This window comes from Vidua chalybeata, chromosome 4 (assembly GCF_026979565.1).
Source record: "Vidua chalybeata isolate OUT-0048 chromosome 4, bVidCha1 merged haplotype, whole genome shotgun sequence".
Taxonomy (NCBI): Eukaryota; Metazoa; Chordata; class Aves; order Passeriformes; family Viduidae; genus Vidua; species Vidua chalybeata.
The window spans coordinates 46,015,030-46,038,680 of NC_071533.1; the positions used below are offsets into that span (position 1 = coordinate 46,015,030).

The 23,651-nt window shown below is 40.1% G+C and overlaps 1 protein-coding gene across 1 annotated transcript in view; it reads right to left on the reverse strand.

Moving 5' to 3' along the window:
• Positions 1-18,710, reverse strand: part of CPE (carboxypeptidase E) — a 57,164-nt gene extending 38,454 nt beyond the window's left edge. Inside the window, 3 exon segments of the mRNA XM_053941047.1 lie at positions 17,936-18,311; positions 18,313-18,440; positions 18,443-18,710. Coding sequence (XP_053797022.1) covers positions 17,936-18,311; positions 18,313-18,440; positions 18,443-18,614 — 676 coding nt within the window. The 5' untranslated portion in view covers positions 18,615-18,710.
• Positions 18,711-23,651: the final 4,941 nt, after the last annotated feature.

The following is a 23,651-nucleotide window of genomic DNA, read 5'->3' on the forward strand; positions in this document are numbered from 1 at the left end:
ATTAGGAAATATAATAAATTCGTATCTGTCCTCATTAAAAATTCTGTGATGTTTCCTTTAATGAGTGGGTTGTTTATCCTGGTCCTTTCTTTAGCTTTCAATTTGAAGAGCCCCACTGCACAAGAAGATCTTGTCAATGGAGGTGTGAAAGCAGCATGGACAAGTCTAACCTACTTAAGTGGGTGACAACAGTGATGAAGATACAGGTTTAAGCACAGGCTAGCAATACAAATAAGCACCAAAAAATTCCAGTTACAACACCCTCAGGCTCTTTTAGCAGAGAGGAAAATGCCTGGTAACATATTTTCATTTCTACTTTCTGGTACAACTACAGTTTTAGTTATTTAGTGGATACCCTATGAAGGGATGGGTTTGTGCCTCTCTCTTTTGAATAACTTTGTCCTCCATACATATAATTACCCATATATCAATAATTTAAAAGAACAAAACTTTCCTTGAACCTTTTCTTAATTCTCGTGTGATTTCAGAGTCTGTTAGAGTCTTGGTAAATAGGCTTGCCATGATTCTTCAGAGTAAATACAACTGAAAAGATCTCAAAACAGACAGATCTTTTTAACTGGCATCAAAACACTTCTTTCTCTTTTGATATAGCCTACAGAAAATCCTTCCTAGAATAGTGGGCACTCAGTAAACATTTTCTGCTACCACACTATAATTGTTCACATAGCAACACATCAGCACTCTTGGGAGAATTCTGTTTCTTTTTATCTAAAGAACTTTCACAGACTTTACCATTAGCTAGATTCTTTCATGTCTTTTCTCTATTTGCAGAGAACTAAATGAAACTGTTATTCAAGATGCACCATATCCCTCTAACCTATCTGTTCTTACTCCTTCAATACATGAGAAAGCTTTAGAAAGTTACCTTTGGTATTTTTGTTCCCATTCTCTGAGACCACTTCCTTTTTAACGTTATTTATGTTTTTCCCTTTGAAATTACTGAATTGCAGACAAAGCAAGCTCTTGACTTGAGCATAGTTTAAGCGTAGCAGATCTTTGAAGCTTTTGAGCCTAAAGTGAACATTTGCAACACTGTTTTCTGGGTATCTTTCATTTGGCCACCTACCAATGGTACTCTGGTTTGCCTTGATCCTCTGATGAGACAGGATCGCTGTGTCCACAGTGTTACAGATACTGACCCCACTCCTGCAAGTCAAGCAAACAGGCTGGCCTGAGAAACCTTCCCTGAGTGCACTGTAACTTTCTTACAGTAGATAAAAATTTCAAAATATCTTTTTCTATAATATGTAATAATGCTTCAAGTTTAGAAAAATGACTCAACATATGCCAGGAAATCACCTGAAAAGACTTGGTAAACAATTGGTGAATTTCAATGCACCATGTAAGAATGGCAAACTGAGACTTGAATTTCAACTATACCTTCACGTTTCAAAATGATTCATAATTGGATAATTTTAGGTGTTTATTCATTTTTATTAAACCTAATTTAATCAAACTATATTAGGGAAAAAAAAAATCTTTGTCCAAGTGAAACATTGCCACTGAAGAATTCTGACTATTGCAGGAAAGACCACTCCACAGCATCTTGACTGAGCCAGGAAAACAAAGAATACAAGCACAAGGCAGCAGACTTTTGATTTTTGACAATTCATAAGTCAAAAAAAATTTTTTTTTTTAAATCACCAAGACTGTCATGTTTTTTAGATGGATATTTTTCCTCTTTTCCAATTTGGTAATTTTTCACAGAACAATAGCCAAAGAAATTTTAAAAATACATTATTGCTTTTCAAAGCTTTAAAAATCAAAAGCAGTTTGGAAAGAGTTTCTCGTTTGATTTTGGTGTTTGGTTTTCAGTTGTTGGAGGTTTTTTGACCTCCCCAAGAGCTTAGCAAAAAAGCCTGATCTTTGAAGTAGTCAATTGAAATTGTAATTGCTACTAGGGATAACCAAGCAAATAGGAAAGAAAAACAATCCAAGTATCAATTTTGCACATGCTGAAGATCATTAAAGCTTTGCTAAAAGCAACAGCAAAAGCAAAATGTCCCCATTTATTGTGTATATCACAATGGTCACAATTATCTGTGGATGACTAGAAATAGGAAAAGCATGGGCTTCACATACTGTATCTGCCATTAAAGCTTTCACTGTGCACACTTAATACAAAACAGCTTCCAACACAAGATCAGGTATAAAGATGTGCTAATTTGTATCTGCATATAATATTTGGACGATCTGGGATTCATTTGCTTATCAAACAGAAGAATTGACAAAAATCCCACAGCCATTGGTGCTGTGCTTCTTTTCAGATTTTCATACCACTGCTTTATGAGAAGCATGAATATGAAGGGCTGGAAGGTTTACCAGGTATCTGTTTTAAGGCAGACTCCTATCTAAGATAAGGACTAGAGTCAAGTCTTTCCAGTCTTTTAATTTAACTTTTTCTTACTGAGTATTCCAGGAGCTTTAAAGATCAGCTCAGCAATTACCACACAGATTGGTGCACCTTCACGTCCAGATTGATAAGTTTCTATTACAGAGCCCAAAAACCAGATTCTGTACAGCCAATAGTTGAGAAATTGGATTTTCCCTTTCTGTGAGGACCTTTTGGAAGGTTCCTGATACAAGATGTGCACAGACACATGAATATGTACACACAATCACATGATTTTCATTTACAGTATGTTATTTCATATTATTATTAATGGCTTATGAAGACACATATAGCTCACCCCTGAGTCTTGCTTTTACAGTACTTAATAGTTTAAGCAATATATCGAACTCTGGATCCCTTGATGTCACTGGCAAAACTTCAATTGACTTAATTGCATGCAGAACTAAATCCCATACAGATTTTCATGCTTTATAATTTTGACTGCTTTCCTGGAAGATATATTGTGAACCCATTAATGGGAAAGATGGAAGAAGCAACTCCTGACATACCTTTCTTGAAATGCACTTATGCATGTCTTATAAACTGCTTCAAAAATTAAACAAGGGCTACCCAATTTGTCAAGTAAACACAATGAGAAATTATTCTGCATTAATTTCAATGTATTTTTAAACAACAAAGCATAACTAAGGTAACCAAAGGGAAAATAAAAGAAAAGCAGCATGTCTGAACCGAACTGGACTTATTTCTAACCTAAAGCAATCACAGGGAAGAGTTTGATACACACTCCTGTTTTTTGAATGGTGAAATTATTACAATTTTTTTTTGCTTGCTTCTATTCCTAGACACTAGGTACACTTACTGTCCCTGTACACTTACTATCTCTTGTAATCCCATGTTCTTTTGCTCAGAGGTTTCTATTTGGACAATAACTGCAATGACAGATCCCTGCTCATAAGGGACTGCAGCAATCATCTCGCCATCTGCTGAACCACTGATGTCATCATTTGTGTATTCCTTTTTTGTATCTAAATGTAAATGTGATTTCTATCTCTGTTCAAAGCTTTGAAAGGGACATTTAATGATACAGCTATAAATAACAGAGGAGGATCTCTCTCTGTGGCTTCTCCCTGGCCTTTTTAATGTACATTTCCTTTTACAGCTGCAGCTGCTTCAATTTTCCTGAGATTCTGCTGGAGACTCTCCTACAGAAAGGGTTTCTGCTCTAAACCACAATGCTATAAACAGATTGCTGACTAATGTGCCATGTTCTTATTGTACATTACAACTACAGCTTCCTTCTAGACAGTACAATCTTGATACACCCTATAATGAAGCCTTTAAGGCTGGAGAAAACAGAAAGTCGATAGAATCTGTAGCAAAGCCACATTTTTTTAGTCTTTTCTGTTTCCTTGCCTCTATTTCACCCTTCTTGTATTTTGACAGCCTGCTTTTAAAATATAGCTGCAGTGACTAAAAAAAAGGGTAAAAAGGATGGGAATAACAGCAAAAAGAAAGGAAGAAAAAAATGTTTTAAATGAATCTTTGTATAGAAAAATATACATGCCATTCCTCGCTTTCTAGGGTGAAATGAGTCTAAATCATAACTGGAAGCTTGCAGAGGTTTCAACCTATATTTTTTATGCCAGCAACAGGGTACAATCTATCTAGCTCAATGTGCATATATTTAATACAAATAATCTGGGAAGTGCTCCCAGATGCAGGCACTGACAATAAGTACATTTTAATTTGTTCAGCTGGGGATGATCACTTTTCCCTTGCAACATGCAGCTCTCTTCCTGGCTCTAGTTAGTAGCATGATGCTCCATGTCCTGCCTCACATTGATCTGTTTTATCCTGGAGAAAAAAAAATAAAACCAACATGAGATCTGTAATTTATACTTAAAGCTACATAAAGTAAATTTTGATACCAAGTGAATAAGGAACTCATAGACACACTATATTCAGTGCTAGCAAGTCCATACAGAGTGGAAAAGTATGAACAGAAGACAATGCCACTGAGTCGTTAGAGTGGACACTAAAGAACACTTTTTTTTCTTGTTTAGGTCATCCTAATCCATTCAGCTCCTAGGAAGGAGAAAATGAAGGATGGACTGGACTGCACCAGACTGTATCTCAGTTTCTGTGGTGTCTGGCCAACTCAGATACCAAATGATTCCCTACAGGTTGCCACAAGCTGTGCAAGCCCTGTTGCCCCAGGATCCCAGAGGGTGAGCTGCAGTGCAGGCACAACAAATATCCTCTGCAATTCCGAGGGGCAAGTCAGAGGTATACACAGGCACTGAATCTTCTTCTAGTCTTCAGATCAAATAACTGAGCACTCCAGATTGACCTCATATTGTGACCTCACTGGGATCACAGGAGCAGCACTGGAATGATATCCAAAGGTACAATCTTCCTGGGACAAACCTTAAGAAGCATGAATCTAATAACAGCTCTGTTTATATTTAAGCTAAGCATTTTTGGAGCCTTTTATTGATTCTTCATCCAGGACATAGTCCACTTTCTGATGATTCAGCTATTTTTAACTACAAGTTTCTGAAATTGCCCTCATCATATGGAAACATATTTTAGTAATCTACTGAATATAGAAAATCTATTGTTAAAATATATCTATTGTATCTATAGTGCTATTCCAGTGGTATTTTGAGAATAATGTGTCATTAGCCACCTATGGCTGATCGTTTCAAAAGCACATTTCCATGTCATTAGTTTTCAGGGCTACTGGTAAAATATATCACAAAACTTACTATACATTCATCTCTGTTCATTCCACTTCACATTAATAGTAAATTTAAATAATTGTGTTGGACACTCCAGACAAGAAAGCCCCATTGCAACTATTTCAATTTCAGACAGTCAAGTCACCAGACTTTGCAACTCAGCAGAATGTTATGTAGCAGAACTGGTGCTATTTCAGATGCTATTGTTTCTCAATTCTATCACCTTTTCTCACACTGAATAGCTTAATCAGCTGCAGTCAGCTCATTTAAATGCTATGGAAATGCAGCAAGAATTGAAGCGGCATTCCATCCCTGGAAATGAATGGAATGGAGAAAAAACAAAAGTTCATTCCTAGACTATAAATACTGGTATGCCAAATGTCAGTATCTGGAGAACTGAAACAAATGATATCATGTGAAGTAATGAAGTAGCATCTGGCCAAAATCAGCAGCTTCAGAAATTAAGTTTTTAAGTACAAATAACAAAAGTGAAAACCAATGAGCACCCAGAAGACCAAGCAATGTAGGTGGCTTACATCCTGGCTCCTTAGGCCAGGATCCCTCCTGATCCTTCCCCACAGATGGACATGGCTACTCCTGGCCCCACAAGGTCTTTAGGAAATCCTTACTTGTAGGTTTATCTAAACCAAAGGGCCCACAATCATGCAGGGGTAGCGTCACAGCCTCTCAGGGTGATTTTAATACTTTGCACACTGTGGAAGTGTGATGTGTTGTGAGAGTAGGAAGATGCATGGGAGGCTACAAGACATGACAAGGTAATTCTGGAAGACTGCTCAGAGGTAACAGCAGCAAACAGCTCTGTGGCAGTAACATCTGTATCACCATGAGGTGGGTCTTGGGGTGAACTGACACCCAAAACTGCACCCAAGCTTTGTTTCAGAGAGAACTGAATGACAGCGTTAAAAACAAGCAAAAAAAAAAAAAAAAAAACAGGGAGCAAACTGACTTGCAAACTAGGAACTGGGGGCAGGAGTGGGCTGGGAATACAAGTTATTTGGCTTTCTTCCTGTGCCCTATATTCATTTTGTTAAAACAGAACTAAGCTGTAAAAACATTAAGCACCAAACATAATCATTCTAAAGCTATTTGAAGGAGTGAGGACATCCACAGCTATGTATTTCTTGGGTCCTGCTCTTGAAGCAAAATTACATGAAGAATTTGTTTTGGCACCAAAGTCAGAACTCCAGAATAAAAGCTTAAAACCTAAAGATTTGTGGAACAGATTCCATGCTCTTGCTTCATTTTATTATTGTACTACACACTTCACACTAATATCCAAGAAATATCAATTACATCGATACCTGAGGACAAACGTTACACTGCTGCAGAACACTGCTAGAAATGCTTTCCATCACTAGTTTCAGAACATCAGTAAGCTCTAAAAATGTAATGTAAATGTAAAAATGCCTATCAAGCTTAGGGATAATTATCAAGACTTGACTTCAAATTCCATCCAGTCTATCCAGGAGAACAAAGCCTCCAGCTAGTTTTCCTTCTAGCCACTTTCCTTACCATGCCCAGCCTGCAGAAAAACCTCCACAATGGAACTCAAACTCAGACAGGAATATTTTCTGGCTCTCATTTGGTCACTCTAACCATTCATCACTGTCTGGGGAAAAAGTCTTAAGAATAATTAAGTATCACAATAATAATTATCAAAGAACAAGCCAGTGAAAATTTATAGGCATCTGAGGCATGCAGCACTGTCATATAAGCTCCTTTGGAAGATAACTCCCACTCCAGAGTGGTATTAAGGACAGCAGATGAAGACTCATTGATATAAATAGATCAAAGATAAGGTTTATCTTAGTCTCTACAAACTTTCTTATCAAATCCTTTGCTAAAAAATACGTTTTTGAAGGTATATAGTCAAACTAAAAGAAAATATTTTTTTCTTGAAATCACACAGTCTGAAGTAAGCTAAAGGGACTCTGTTTGGTTAGATCTTAGTTTCTTCATTTAACACTGCAACATTACAACATACTTTTCCTTAATATACAATATGATCTTGTGTTGGTTCAAGGTGGTGGAGCTGTAGTTGCTAAGCACCTTTGCAGTGAAAAGGCTTATTTTTGAAAAAATGTGGCTGCTTTCACATTCACACCTGAAGAAACATGCAGAAGTGTGTATTTGTGCAGAGAATATTTCGAATATGTGCTGACTGAGTATAAAGCAAACTTCTGAAATTCCCAAAGCCTCACTTCATTTCTGTACGAGCTGTGATTTCTCAGAGTATTTTTGTGCACAAGACAGCTTTTCAAGGACCCTGTAACTCTTTTAGCTTGTCTTACAAACATAAATCAAACCATGTTGGCCAACTCCTTCCATAACAGAACTGCACCTTTAAATACCACTAATGCCAGATGGTCTCAGCATATAAAGCAGCATGAGAGGACATATTAATGCTACTCAAACAAGCAACTTGTGCTAGCAGCAGACCAATGAAATCAGTCTCAGGCTGCTAATCCTATCTGTCTCCATGACAACATCTATTTCAGACAATTCTTCAATTTTCAAGTCAGATGAGCTTCTTGGCTCCTAAACTTCTCTATTCAGGAGGTGTTCCATTGTCAGGTACTTTTTCATCTTGTATTGGCTACTGCTATAATACAGATTTTATTTTTATCAGCTGCTTCATGGAGTATCAAGGAACAGATGTTCCTCTGTTTCTGTTTATTTATAGGCTTTTGCACTAAAGATTTGTACTGAAAGATTTTCACTGAAGGTTAGCAATATTTATTTTGACTATGGATTTGTTCCCTTATCTGCAACACGCAGAAACCTTGCAAATATTGATGTCTCTGTTGTGACTCTCCCTATCAGCATCAGAAGAAAAGGAATTGGTTCCTTCTTTATATTTATCTGCTATGAAGGCAGATTTTTAAAGAAAACAAAACACTGTGGATCTGCAGCAGGCAAACAGGGAGAGAAACTCTTGAATACTCCTCACCATATGTCCATTAGAATAGCTAAGTCAACACAAATATTGGGGCTACTTGCTACTAGGAAAAATCCGACAGGAAGCAGGTAGGAGCTGTCTGTTAAAGGCAGATCAAATGCAGAACCACATGCTATCTCTCAAGTACCTCTACACTAGGTACATGGCACAGCCACATGTAAACCTAGCATGGAAGCTGAGAACCTAGGCATGGAGAGGAGAACCTGAGTCACAGGGAGAGGATGCTCTTACCCAAAACCACAAAAAATTCCCATCAGAGCCAGGAAAGCAGCCAGCCATCCTTTACCACAAAATAGATTTTCCTCTCTGTGAAATAACTTCTTACAATGGCAATGTTTAAAATTTAAGAATGTGAAAGCCCAGCTCCCAACCCCACAGCTTTTTTTCCTCTCCATCCCTCTACGTACTGATGTCACCAAAGAGACAGGAAGACATTTCATCAAGAGCAGCATAAACTTGGACCACTCATTCCTTAAGTGCAGGCTATTACAAAACTAGAGTCATATTTAGCTTTATTTTTTTTTTAGGGTACACATGCAAGTTGGCTTAAACATTTAGGATTCATTAGTATCAGGATTTATAAGCCTCCTGCTTAAATTCAGATGAATAGCTCCCACTGACGTCAGTTTGATTTGTGGCTCAGCAGCTGGGTGGGAGGAAAAATTTAAGCATGGTCTAGTCTTATCAGGTGCAGATCTGACATGGAGAGTCAGCTTACCATAGTCACAAGGCTTCCTTTGAAGTACCATTTTTCAGGTGTGCAAAAAGTGTCTGTTTATGTCTTAGACTCACCCCAATTTTGCTTATAGTCTAGAACTGTGCTTTTGTGCAATAAGCCAAAATGCTGCCAAAACCGCAAAACATTTAGTTTAGCACAGGAAAAAAAGTTTCAGTTTGAATGATCAATGTGCAAGGAATGCACCACTCATAACACTGAAGGACAGCAATGTGTAGCTGAAATGATGCTGAGTTTGAGGGACCCAAAAATAAAATTCAAATGAATGTTTTGCAGCCAAAAATGTCAGGAGACAAGCATGTGGTCATTCACACATGTTTTATCCAGAGATCTCGAATGTGATGGCACGGAAACACAACTATGCAGAAAGTTTTAACCTTTGAAATGTCTCACTGTCCTTCCACTTTCTATCTTTGAACTCTTAGTTGTATTTCTCATAGCACAGTACTGTATGTTTTCTCTTTTCTTTGGAGAACTAATATGGTAAATGTCTGGGCCATACTTTCTAGACACCTACCAGATCAGTAGACTAGCAAGGATGCCAAGAGAACAGTTCAATAAACTTTGGCCAGTCTGATGTCTCCCCTGATCAAACAACTCTTTTCGTTTGGCTTTAAGGCAAGTCCATATCTAAGCAAAAGTACTCAAAGTGGCATTCAGGTTGTTCTTGCTTTGGGCAGGCTCTGCAGCCAGAACAGTATCTTTGATCATAAATCTGGCAGCTCACACTCCAAGGTCATGTGCAGCTCCATGCAAAGAACAGCTGTCTCCATGGGACTTTATTTGCAAGCAAACAAGGATGTGAGATTCTGCTCATAATTCAGTATGAGTAACTCCCAGGAAGCAGCTACTAGCTTATGCAGTTATAAATGTCTCTCTTTGGAAATTAATTAAAAACAAATATTTACTGCCTTTGAACTGCCAGCCACAGGTTTATGATTCAAGATTCTCTCTCACCTGGCCATTGTAGGTACATAGACACATCTCTAACATATGGCTTCATATTGACCCAAGCCTCACAGCCCTTTGACAATAGCTGCTGCTGTGACAGGAAGATGTGACCAATGCCATTTCAAAGGGAAGGGCACCACGGACCAAGACCTCACTTTTAGTCCAGTGTCCTTTTCCCCAGCAGTGCCCCTGAAAGCAGCAAGAGAGGCAACAGCTTCATTGCCAGGGGCAGCTACTGCACCTCGGCACATACAGTCATTTCTTCACAGTGTGGCAGAACTTCTGTTCCAAAATCCAAAACCCCAGCACATGAAGCTGGGACTACCTCAGTTTCAGCACTGTTGTTCTGCAGAGCTCCTAGCCCACTCCCAGAAAACCACCAGCTTTCACCCTTATCCTGAGATGATATGGCAGACGTATGATGTATGGCAGACAAAAGAGCTCCATTTCCTGTCCCACAGCAGATCAAACCTGCCCACTCTGCCACCGTTTTACCGATATGGATTTTTTTTTCCAATGTTTTTACTACATAGACCCTTGATGTCACACTAGAAAATAATCATCATCTATAACATCCCATTCCCACTGAATTCACTGAACACTGGCTTTTGATGTGCACCTCACTCCAAAATGAAGTTTACACCCTTTACTCTGCTCCTTTTAACCCTAGCAATCATTTCAATTACCTTACCCAGAAGCCTTGAAGTACATACTGTGGTTTTCACTTTTTTTGATTCCACAAAATTTTAAGACAATTGAGTTACTAGTCTTCTCCACAGTTTAATTGCCAATCCAATTGGAGGGGAAAAAAAAAAAAAAAAACAAGAAGACAAAACAGCAAGGCTCTATGGTAATACATGCATGAGACTTTTGTTTAAAGAGAAAATGTAGACCGAAAAAAGATGTGACATGATGTTTTGGTTTTGGGTTGTTTTTTTTTTCCCTGCAGGAGGAACATGAATTAAAATAGGTATGAAGGCTTAACAAAATAAATTAATCTGCTGAGAAAAGTTCAGACAGGGTTCATAAACTGTATGTTTTGCAAAAATAGCACATAAAGCACAACAAGGTACATTAGATGATGATACATGAAGGCTGGGATTCACCTATAATATAACTAGAAGCTCTTGCACATGTTCCTAAGTCAGGAACCTACCCAGTGTTAGCTCCTCTTACAGTCAGTAGAGAAAACAGCTGCTTTCAGAGAGCATGCAGCCTAGCCAAGAGGTGTTCCTGCCGACCAGGAAAAGGGAGATTACAGCATGAATATGCATGCCCAGTATGTAGGCTTCTAAATCACATGCCATCTTTGAAAACAGAAATTAGATGTAATGAACACAGAACTAATTCCAAACAAGTTTTAATACCAAATGATCAGCTGAGTCTAGCAGCAACTTCACTGTTACAACCAAAAATTTGTGTTTATTCTGAAATCGGAACACCTCTCTTGTGTTTTTCGCCCTCTATGTAATTTACAGGCTTGAGATACTGATTACTAAATTACAAAATAATAAACAGTTTTTCCTGAAAATAAACATATTTTAATAACGAGGTCACTTTTGATAAATCACTCAACTCCAACTTACTGGCTTTGACAATACATGTCACAAAATCTTGGGAAATACCCATGCTTTATAGACTTCTCACAAATTCTCTGTAGTTTGCATTATTGTTACCCTAATAAAACATCGCTTTAAGCCAAGACAACAACAAAACAGGCCCCCCCTTCTGTTTTCTTTGGGAACTGTTAAGGCATTTTGAAGGTGTGGGAGGTGATGACAACTCTTCTCTTTGAAAGAAATTAATCAACTCTTTCAGAAGGAGTGGGATTGTCAAAACCAGTCGGGGTCAGATCAACAAACCCTGAATAGTCTGCATACTCGGACTCATTTTAAGCCTGAAAAGTAAAACAACTGTCTTCTGTATAGTCGTGTTTATTCTTAATGATTACAGACCTTTTCACCCCGGCTTGTTTACCATTTATGTTATTGCAGTAAATAAAAGATAAACTGCTGAGATGCAGTAGCAGGGATGCACTGTGTTCCTGCAGGTAGCACACAGCCTCTATTAACCCTTTTTAAACGTTCTAACAAAAAGAGAAGTTTTTAAATACCTGAAGTGAAGCGATTTGGAGTGAGAGCATTGTAATTGTCGAGAACACTGCAGACTGCCTAGCACAGCTGCCTAACCACGCTTACTGGCAATTTCCATTGATTTCAATGGGAACGTGAATGGCATTAACAACTAGCTGCGAATGTGATCTGTAAACGTGTCTGCCTCTCCTTGATTTGCACCAATTCTGTGACACATTTTTTGCTTTGTAGTCTACACCTTTATTTTTAGCTGAACATGAGGACTGAGATAGGATGAAATCAGAATTATTGAGGAAATATTATTTAAGAAAAATAAAATTAAGGAAGAAGAACCTAAAAGTCTAAAAAAATCACTCAGCACGTATATGCAGCCATCTTCATGCTGCTCTACAGCCCTCCGAGACCTGCACAACCTACACAGTCTGTGAAGGACACTGAACATCCCACTCTGAATGCAGGCAGCATTAAAATCGTCCTGCCAGAAACTACCCCAGGCCAAATCCTGGCTGGGTGATTTCAAGGGGATACCCTAATCGGCACAAAAACCCATAAGAGATTTTGCTGGAAAGGTAATTACAGCTTCTCAGCCTTCTGTAGAATGCAGGAGGTACAGCCTGCCCCAGATCAGCACTCCCAGCAGGCAAGTCAGTAGCATATCCCTGACAGTTTTTGATGAGAAAGCCAGAACACCCTCACAAGCTCTGAAAGAAAATCTGTTCCCTGAGGCATAAAGGAAAGAAAAATTCCAAATGCAGAAGGGTACATGAGGAGTAAGTTCAACCATGTTTTACTCTGCATTTTCTATCCATCCCTATAGACACGAGCAGCTGCCCTGCTGTGCTCATCTGGTGCTGTAGGTGCCCAGGCAGCAGCTCACCTTTAAAGAGGATTGCAAACCTGAGCCAGGAGAGCAGCTGAATCACAGCTGACAGAAAGGATGAAAACACAGCACAGCATCTCCTGTATTCCTGATACAAAGTGCTCTGCTGGCACCGACCTGTATACAGCCCCTACCTTTATGCAGTGCAGCTGGGTGAGTATGAACGAAGCGCACACACATTTACCAGCAACCAGCCCCGTACCCTTCAACATCTCCCTTCAAAAAGGGAACACTACATGAGTAGCCCTTGATAAAAACTGGTGTTTGTTTAAACCTCGAGCACACAAATTGGGCTTGCTCTCTAATATCTAGATTTAATAACAAGCTCTTGCCATGTGCAATTTGTAGTAATGCTTTTCAAATATGGGAAACATCAACAGGTCCAATCAAAGAACTCATAAGATTTTTATGTGCTGATTTGGGGCACAAGGAAAAGAAAGATTCAGAAAATCAAGTGCAAAATTAACTGTAGATAATGAGATTAGAACAGCTGTGTCTGATGACATCTCCATAACCAAGAGACGAGCTGTGTGCTTTCTGACATCACCAGGGATACAACACCCTGCCACCAACCCCAGCACTGCACCCACGCATCTGAAGCAGGGCAGCCCATAAGACCCACAGGTGACATCCAATGGTGACATCCCACTCTGGCTACCACCTACAGTGGCACAGCTGATTCCTGCCCATGCTGGCCTGAAACCTCAGCAGCCCCCTACATGTTTGCTCGTTCTTCTTCCTGCTCTCTCTTTTGAAAAAAGAGCAGCACTTGCTCATGGTTCTCTTAAATGGCTGCAGAGTCATTTAGATTACAATAAATCAAGAAATATTTTAAAATGGGTTTTGTGCAACAGTGACGAAGACATTATGAGAAACAATTTTTCTCCCTGTAAATTCATCAGCTTTACTTATTGCAACTTCTTACCACTGACAGCACCAGTTTGCATGGCTGGTGCCACAGCTGGTTACAGGAGCACTTCACCGACAGAATAAAAACCTGTTTGTATTAGCAGTCAGATCTTGGATTTCTCCATTCATCAATAGAGAGCCATGATTTTCACTTCTCTCTTAGTCACCCTCTTATTATTTTTTTGCAGGAGGAAATGGTTCTAGCACTGCATGGCTGGGGTGTGAGAAAACTGAGAGCCTCACTTCTGGGGGCGTTGGAGGGGCTAGTACAGGAGCTGCAACTTGGGAAGCCTAGAAGCTTATTTAGGCTCAGTGCCAGCAGTGACTGACCCAGCTCATTTCCTCACCCTGCCAACTGGAGTCTTTGATAAAGTGAGGGGTCCAAGGATTATTATAGCTGAGTTGCACCTCATAAAATTGACTGAAGTCACACCCACAGGGCCCTGTGAATGTTCCAAGTCACAGCTGCACTATTCAATTCACACACGGTGTGCTCCTGCCTCAGCACTTCATGATGCCTTGTTGTTTGAAACGGCAAACTATGTCATTTTATAGAAAATCAGTTGTCTCGCTCTACTACAAATTATAAGAAGTTTCCTTCTATTTGAAGTATTTTTAAAGATGCTTGTGGGGGAAAGGATGAACAATAAAATTGTTAACATTCTGTTCAACAGAACATCAGACATCCACAGCAAGAGCCTATTTCCTCTCTCAGGAGTAGTCAGTATCCTCCTGCACATGAACTAAGGCAAAGTATTGTCCCAGAAAAAAAAAAATAAATCTGTGCTTTACCATCAAATGTCCTGTTTTCCCCTGGTCCACCATCAACTTCCCACAACTTCTTCCTCCTCATTTTATCTGACATTGCCATCCACAGGCTTCTGTCAACTTTGCCAATTTTTGGTAAGCACAGGGACAAAACTGTATTTTCTCATGTAATCAAAGCTACTCCAAAATATTTTGAATGCTTCCAATCTATGTTCATACCACATCTTCTACACGTAACCACTGACACAGTCTCATTCAAGTCTTCTCTGCCTTCACTGCCTTGTCCTCAGTGAGACAAAGTGATGTCTTCTGCCTTGGTATAAAACTTGATAAAGTTCAAATATCTACATCTCCAGGTTGTGCTTTTCCTTATACAAGAGCTTCTTTTCCGTCAGTGATTGCAGGCTCTAATCTCCCATACAAGTGCAGTATGAGCCTAAAGAAATTGTTGCCACAATAAACGCCCAAACAAACATTAAAAAAAAAAAAAAAAAAAAACAAAACCAAAAAAAAACCACCACAAAATGCAGAAAATTAGAGATACTAGTCCAAACACTGTTTGGCATGAAGCACAGTTGAAGCACAGGTAGTGTGGTGTTCGCGTTTGCAGAAAGGCAGCACCTTCTCTAAGTGTTTAATGTAGCATCAGAAACTTCAGGCAGTCTCACGCTTCTGGAATTTATCGTGTCCCCAGGAAGAGCTCAGTGAAGGCCCAGTTCACGGTGCACAAGTGACTAATTCAGGCTTCCAAGATTCACAAAGACAAGTGGTATGACTGTACAAGAAACCAGACTGGCTTATATGAAGTCATTCTGACTTCCAATGCAGTATCAGGACTTTAAAAAAACCCTCCTAATGAATATTTACCCCAGGAAAAAACAAGGCCTTTATGATTTGTTCCAGTTTCTTCATTCACTGAGGATTTTTTCCAGTTGCCTTGGAGGTCTAAAGCACATTTCTGAAGTTTTCCTATTTCTCTTAAGTAATTTTTTTTTTCAATCATTGCACATATATTACAAATTAATTTTCAAAATAGCTGATACTCAAAACTTGAAGTTGATTTATATGCTTGCATACGATCAAATGCATTCACACAAGACTACACAGCCATGCAATACATGTGATTATGCAATGGTTGCATGTATATGCAGTATTTGATTTACTCAGTACAAAGCCTCTTTACTCAGTACAAAGAGTCTTTACTGATGCTCTGCTGACACTTTCCTAATCTATTTTGTCATCAACCTGCTCACTAAGTGAAAACAAACATTTTTTTTTGTTTCACAGCCATTCACTAGATGATTCAGGTATCATCCCTGTGTACTCATCAGCCTTCTAGAAGCATGAGCTCTCTATAGATATCTATGAACACAGCATATATTTTGTTCATACTTCCCTATATATAAAAATTAAATCCTGCGACACTCAGGATGTCCTGCAGGAAGAGATTATGTTCAGAACTTACAACTTTTTGGCTGTCTGGGAAAAATGAAAAGTAACTATGTGTATGTATATGTGTGTCTTTCATTCCATCATTTTTTAATAATAATAGATGACGATAAATCAGATTCTGATCCTGCAAGCTTTACCACACAAAATAGCCTTAGTCTGGTTTTTGCCCTGGAATCAAGCATGGATGCTCAGAGTGAGCAGGGTTCCCCCTTCAGGTATGAGCAGAATCAGTCTCACATTTCCTGCCAAGGCTAATACAAGGCTCCACTTCTTTTACTGCACAGCTAAAAAAGCTCCCATAGAAAAATAAACAGTGCTGCCTTTTACTACACAGTAGAAGAAAGGGCACATTTTTAAGAAGAAAACACCTCTAATGCAACCACTGGCACAATATATAGGTGCTTAGGCTCTGTAATAAAGAAGCAGGGGTGGTATCAATACTTTTACAATTATTTCTAAGGAGTGCAAGGGTAACTATGCATGAGGTCTGTCTTGCTGCCCTTCCCAAGAAGATCCCGAGTTTTTCCCATGCACCATTACAAAGAGGAGTAGTGCTCCACTTTTTGAGAAATGTTCAGAACCTCATAGAATGAAAGCGGGGATTGAAATAAAACAATGAATTTGCTGTGATTCAAACACTGGTTAATCCCTTTCAAAAACCAGCATTTTCAGCATCCACCACTAAAGACTGCCAGGCCTCATCACATTCCCTGACATGTGATTTAGACATTGCAACATGTGGCATTTTTGTCTGTAGGGCTCCCTTAGTAAGGCGCCGAGCACGTTTCGGGAAATGTTTGACACTGTCTATAGCTTGTATGTGGATGCAATCCATAGGAATTTTTCTTTTTTGCAGTTTGTTATTCATATACTGCTGGATTCCCTTTAGCTTGGGCTCAATGACAGGCCCTTTCTCCCATCACTGACACCAAGAGAAGTGTGTCTCCAGGAAGAGGCATAGCCCCATCTCAGCTGCACAGTGTGCTGCTCTCTTTGTCCTTTTCAGCTGGCTTGACACAACAGTCACATAAATGAGCTATAGTGGCTATTCCCTGGCAGAATGCAAAATCCCGGAATTATTGTTATTACTCTAGTGCGCAAATTACACAGCGGCAATAGATTCATTCTTAGCTTCAGGATCCTCACCCCCTCTTATCAAGATAGCAACACACCACAAAGAAATTTTTCAAATTTCACTGCATTCCCTACATTTTTCATTCCAAGAGAATGCTTTCCTACCCTGCCTTCCTCTTACATCCCCCTTATGTCCAGTATCCTATAACCTCTATCTTTAGTCCCAAAATTAAGTCTCTTGAGGACACAAAGCAAGGTTATATTCAGGCCATAAAGTAGAATATTAAGCACTAATTGTGTTTGCCAAATCCCCGGGGAGCCACAGAAGCCATACCTCCACCTAAAAGTCACGGACTTCCAGACCTGTGCTGTAACCCAGAGAGGGAAATGTGAGGACATGACTGCAGAAGGCTGATGGCTGGGCCAAAGGCACCGAGTAGCTCTCACGGATAAGCCTTTCACATACTGACATTAGCGACACTATCGATTCTAAAAGCGGAAACAATGAAATTGAGACAATCCTAGTTCTAATAAAAGCGCACGGCATCAATCACATTCCCTTTGATAAAGGTGTCCCAAACTCCAAGTAGGCGCAACCGCGTAGCCCGAGGCACCCGTGCCGGCGCCCGCAGCGTGCCGCGGTGGGTGACACGTCCCCGGGGACAGCCTGGCCGGGACACGCCGCTCCCCGGGCGCTGCGGTTCGTGCGGGGAAGGGCGGCCAGCGCCTGCCTTGCCGGCGAACCCGCGCCGGGCGCCCGCTCCGGACATTTTATGGGGAATCCAGGCGTTTCTTGCTGCACGGGCGCTAAATGCAGCGGCACAAAGCCGCTCCGCGCCGGCTGCGGACGGTCGCTGACAGCCGGCGCCGGTGCCGCAGCGAGTGCTCCAGGGACAGCGCCCGCGGCGGCCGCGCCCGCCGCCGTTACCTGCGCACAGGTGCGGGCGGCGCCGGCCGCGGGCAGCGCCCTCCCTTACCGGGCTCGTGCTCGCCGGGACGGTCCGAGATCTCGATGACAAGGAGCTCCCGGCCCTCGGCGCTGCGCCCCACCGTGTAGATCCTGCTGATGGCGGGGCACTGCAGCCACACGGCCACCAGCGCCTCCCGCAGCTCGGCGTAGCGGTGGTACTCGAAGGAGATGCCCTCCTCGGCGCTCAGCCGCCGCCGCCGGCTGGCTGCCCCCGCCGCCGGCTCTGCCGCGGCCCGGCAGGCAGCGAGCACCGTGCACAGCGCCAGCAGCAACACCCGCACCCGCGCCGCCATCCCGCCCGCCTGCTGCTCCGCCAGCGCCGGCGGCACCCAGCGAGGGAGGGAGGGAAGCAGGGAGCGGGAGGGAGCCGGGGGGCGGCGGGAGGAGCGGGGCGGGACCGGCCGCTCCGCCCCGATCCGCGTCCCGAGCGCTCCCGCGGAGGGCGGGCGCCGCGGCCGCGCGATGCGGGCGAAAGCCGCTCAAGCTGTTGTAATCAACCAGCTGCGATAAAGACGCTGCGAGAAGCCGGGTTCGCGTTTTCCGCACCGCCTCATCAGTTTATGCGGTCCCAACGGGTTAACCCACTGCCACAAATGTAAAGTAACAGAGTGCTCCATGAATGATTCAGTGCTATTGCAAGGCAACACAAATGCATTTGATTGATAGGGAAAACCATAAACCGTCATCTGCAGGGTCGCTTTGCTCCTCGTTTATAAGGCGTCTTTGCTACATTATAGAAAGGAGAGGATAAAGCAAGACTATTTTCTGATGCTGACAGTACTTAGAGAGCATGCTCCAGTCAAAGCAAATGCTCGTGTGAAGAACCATTCACCATATATTAATAAATCAGTTTCTTCTAGACCGCAGATACTGCAGGACTTCTGAAGCTATGTTCTTTTCAACTTGTCTTCATAGGCACAGCTGTTTAGATTATGTTGAAACAGCCTGCAGAGGACGAGTTCTGAAAGCAAAAGGCTAAATGCTAAAGAGCAACTTCCATATTAGGTTAATTTGGGCTTTGGTGTTTTTTGGGTGTTTTTGTTTTGGGTTTTTTTTTGGGGTGTTTTATGTTGTTGTTGTTTTTGTTTTTTGGGTTTTTTTTCCTTGATTTTTTTTTTTAAGGACACAAAGACTTGCTGGGAAATTTTGAGGTCCAAAATTTTGAAAAGTACACATTCAATTCATCCTTCTACAAACAAAATTTTGTCCACAATAATATAAAGCATATTTTTTTTAATCTTCTAATTTATAAGGGTGAGACTGTATAACACCTCCTTCTATCACCAATTAATACTGAATAAATTTTCAGGAAAATTGTTTTTAATAATCTTTGGTGATATTATGGATATTTTCGTAAATTGTGGTTATCTACTTCAAATAAGGGGATAACGGACACAATCTCTTCTAGGAGAATGTTTTCACTGACCTTTGGTGATGTACCAGCTCAGAAAGTGATCCAGCATCTGAAACACAGACCTGAATGTAAAACTACTACACATAAATAGTTGAATATCTGTCTCTATTTACCCATACTCGTTACCTATACTTGTTACCTTCCAGGGCCCTGAATGTCAGTCCTGAATTATTTGACGTGTTTCTTCATAGCAAGAACCACAGTTCAGCCCATCCAATCTTCACCATCTTTCAAAGCCAACTGGATTCAGAAGCTGCACTGCCCAGTTTAATTCCAGGCTTACAAATAGGCAGCCACATACAAAGGCACCTTCAGAGGACTTTTCGGAGCCTTCAACTCTTCAACTCTTACTGCTAGAAAACTTCTGGAGATGCTTGTCATAGCATGTCCCATTAGCTCTGAAGTTATCACAACACTAATTTGCACTAAGTGTTTGCAAGACTAGAATGTAGAGAAACTCCTTAACATGGTGTTTTCTCTGACCATGATCACCATGTTTGAATTTAGGATCACAAAAGGGCTCTCTCTCTGACTTCTCCCCTTCCTAACAGCATGAATTGGACTACATTAAAAAAATTTGTTTATGACATCACACTGCTTTAGAACTATGTGCAATGTGCAGCCCTCACAGTAGCTGACCTAACACTCAAAAGATTCAGCTTCTTTAGCAGTATTGGCTACACTCATCACAGGCTAAATATGCCTTGTTTTCTTCATCACTTTTCCTTGCACTCAATATACAAAGTAAACAAACTGCTGATGCTGGTTACATTATCATTTTCTGGGAGAACTTTCTGATCCAAAAAGCCTCCCTTTTGTTCTTTGTAGCAATCATCATTGGCTTCTCTTCTAATTTAATTGACCAAAATACATCACTAAAAGATACAAGTAGGCTGGGAAATCATCTATTTATTTTCACCTCCTCAAGCAGTGAATTATTATTCCACTACATAAAAGTAGTCTCACACTTAGATCTGAATGGATTTACCTCTGTTTTCATATTTATTCACCCCCATTCAAAAAAACTTAAGACAATGTGTACATATAAAAACACATGTACATCTTGTGTAAAGCAGGATGGTTTATATACTATCAAATATTTGACCTCACACACACTAACTTATTTTAAATAGGGATTAAAAAACAGTGTTTAAAATCTCAGCACAGGAGCATATGCAGAACTGAGTAGAAGGAATAAATTGATGTTTTCCTTTGTATCTAATCCTTCCTCCTATTTTCCATAGTTCAGGGATGATCATCTTCAAAGGCCAAATTTCTTTGTAATATGTAAAAAGTTTTGGCACTTGCCTCAGTCTCAGAGGAATGCTCCAACCCCAAGGGCATTCCTAGCCTGTAAGCATATCCAGGCACCTGGGCATGGCCTTGTAAGCTGATAGTAACAAGAGCAATGACTAGAGCACAGTTGTTCCAGGAAAACTACTGATCGATAGATTTTAAATCTGCTTTACCTGTCTCTTATATCTGAATACAATGCAGCAAATAGTAAGTTATATTTTGCCAATAGACAAAATTATTTATACACAGCCTAAATAACTTAGTAATTACAAAACGAAATTCAGTAGCATTTCCAAAAGTACTTATTTATAGACAAATCTACATGTACACAAAACATACATATAACACTCATATATTTACAGATTACTTAATTCCTTTGGCCAAATAGAATTTGCTGAATCAAATTTTCCAACACTTCTGACTTGCTTGAATCTTTTTCAGTAAATCATTATTCACCAGGAAGCATATATTTTCCAAAATAAGCTCACTCACAGAATTTTGCTAACAAAACTTACAAGGCTTTGAACATTTTTTTATTTGTGTGACAAGACAAAAAGGCTAAGGCAACTATTTTCTTTTATTATTCAGAAAGATAACCCTAAATCTATGTCCATTACAAACAACTGAAGTACATATGGAACATCAGAAATCCTAAAAGTGCTCTATGATTGAAAGCAGATATTTACATTATTAATAACAAGCTACTGCTAGTATGTACACCATAGAAACACTAAACTTGTCTGGTTTGTATTTGGAAAGAAGTTTTAATGCTAGGAATAAAATTATCCCAATCAATTTAAAAGAGAGAACAGTTGATCTCAGTGTTGACAAACCAGGCAAGGAGATGGAGCTAACTGTAAGAAGATTTTACAAAACTTACCAGAGTGCTGATTATATTCCCATATACTACACCTGACAGCTGTGGTCACTTGAAGCTGTCTCTTCAAGACAGAAGCATCTATTTCCGACCTTCAAAATGTCTTGCATAACTCAGTGGTCCTATGTCTTGGATAGACTTGCAAAACAGGGTTGAGATATAGGAAGCTGAGGCTTTTCCAGTACCTTGAGGTGATTAATGTAAGGCAGGCCAAAAGAAAAACCACGACCAACAAAATTTTCAATAATAAAAATACAGTCACTTATGCAGGAGGTTACAGAAAAGGAGAGGGGGAAAAAAACCCACCCACCTTCCAAATTGTATACTGCAAGACCAAGTCTTTTATTGCCTCCAGCTGTTAGATGACTCACACATGTTACTGAAAGCCAACCCTTGAAACCCAACCCTATCAGGTATTTAGAACTGTTCTCTTGTTGGGTGGTGACCATCCTATACATGTAACAGTTCTGCATCGATACTCTATAGACTGCAACTTCAATTTCATACAAAATGTATTTGACATTTCCACCTACACAAATAGCAGTGCCTTACTGCTGCCTCTTGTTCAAGTTTGCAGGAGAAATAACTGCTCCTGGAGTGATGCTCAATCCTGGATATTGGACTGGAATGCTGTTTCTGAGAGATGCTACAGCCTGGCTATGGTGCCAAGTAGTCACACGGAGAAATTGCCACGCAGGATCATTGTGAGGGTTCAAAAAACTGGCTGATAGGGCTTTTTAAAAGTGGTGAATCATGATCTTAGAGGAGCATTCCTCCGGTCTTCTCCAGGGACTGGTATTTCAAGTCCATGGGTTAATTTATTCAGTGATTACATAAATGTGAATCATAACTGATTAAAATGCGTGGATGACAAAGAATGGTGAATAATAAGAATATAGCAGCTCTGGAATGTGATTTACTTGGTAAGTCAAGCACATTTAAATATTTCAGAGCAGCAAATTGTGAATTACACTTAAGAGCAAGAAATGTAAAACACAGATGACAGTCTGGCAAGCAGCATTGCCAGAAGCATTGAGAGACCACTAAAGATGGGTAATGACTGTATTTTCCAGTGCAATGCTTAGACAGAAGGATAATGATTAAGTGGGAGTATGTGATTATATCACAAGGTGGTCTTAGAGAGAACAGTGTGGACACACAGTTCTGATATCTACAGCTGAAGCAAGACTGAAAATTCAGAGACAAGCCACAGCAGTGATTTGACAGAGGGAATGCCCTACCCTGGAGGATGATATCATCTGATGAGCTGGTGAAAAATAAATTGAAAAGTGATTTGACTACTGTGTTTACTACCTTCACAGACAGAAAACTATAGCAAGAACTAATGACAGAAAGTTGCCTTCTCCCTGGACCTGCCAGTTACAGGTTCCAATGAACGAGACGTGCCAGAGGGGTGCAGCTGCCAAAGCAAGAGAGGCAGCCATAATTGGGGCAGAAATTTGGAGGCAATTAACCAGACACTGTGGTTAAATATAACTATCAGTAGCCATAATGAAAGTTTCAATAACATAATTTTTCAACAAAAATAGAAATAAAAAATGTAGAAACATATCACAGTTTAGAAAAATTATCATTAAACATGCAACATAACTCTGTGAGGAAAATAAATGAAGTCATATAATCTTATAATATCAATCAATATTAATATTTTCTGGCACACTGTGCTGTAGTGTAAAATAAACCACCTTATTTTGTATTTCACATCAGCTGCCAAAAAGTTGATTATTTTGCAATCCTAATCATTATAGCTTATAATACTTATCAAGTTTCCATGGGGTTTTTTGACATTAACTCAAATAAATTAATTAATGGTTTACATAGGACTTAATTATTGTCATATCCTAAGGCACAGTACAAACTGTTACTTCCCACAGATGAGCTTTAATTAAACCAAATTGGACTTTCAGGAAAAAATAATGTAGTGGAAAGTGTTCCTCCCCCACTTATTCCCCTATCCTTCCATATTTAAGAGTTAATCTGTCTCCTTGTTGGAGAAGATAAAGGACAACTGATTGTGTAAGGTTTTGTAGTGCATTGTGAAGACCTAAATCTGTTAACCCATAACCCATATGTTTATCTTTTTTTACTATTGCACAAAAACCTCTTTGTTTTCAG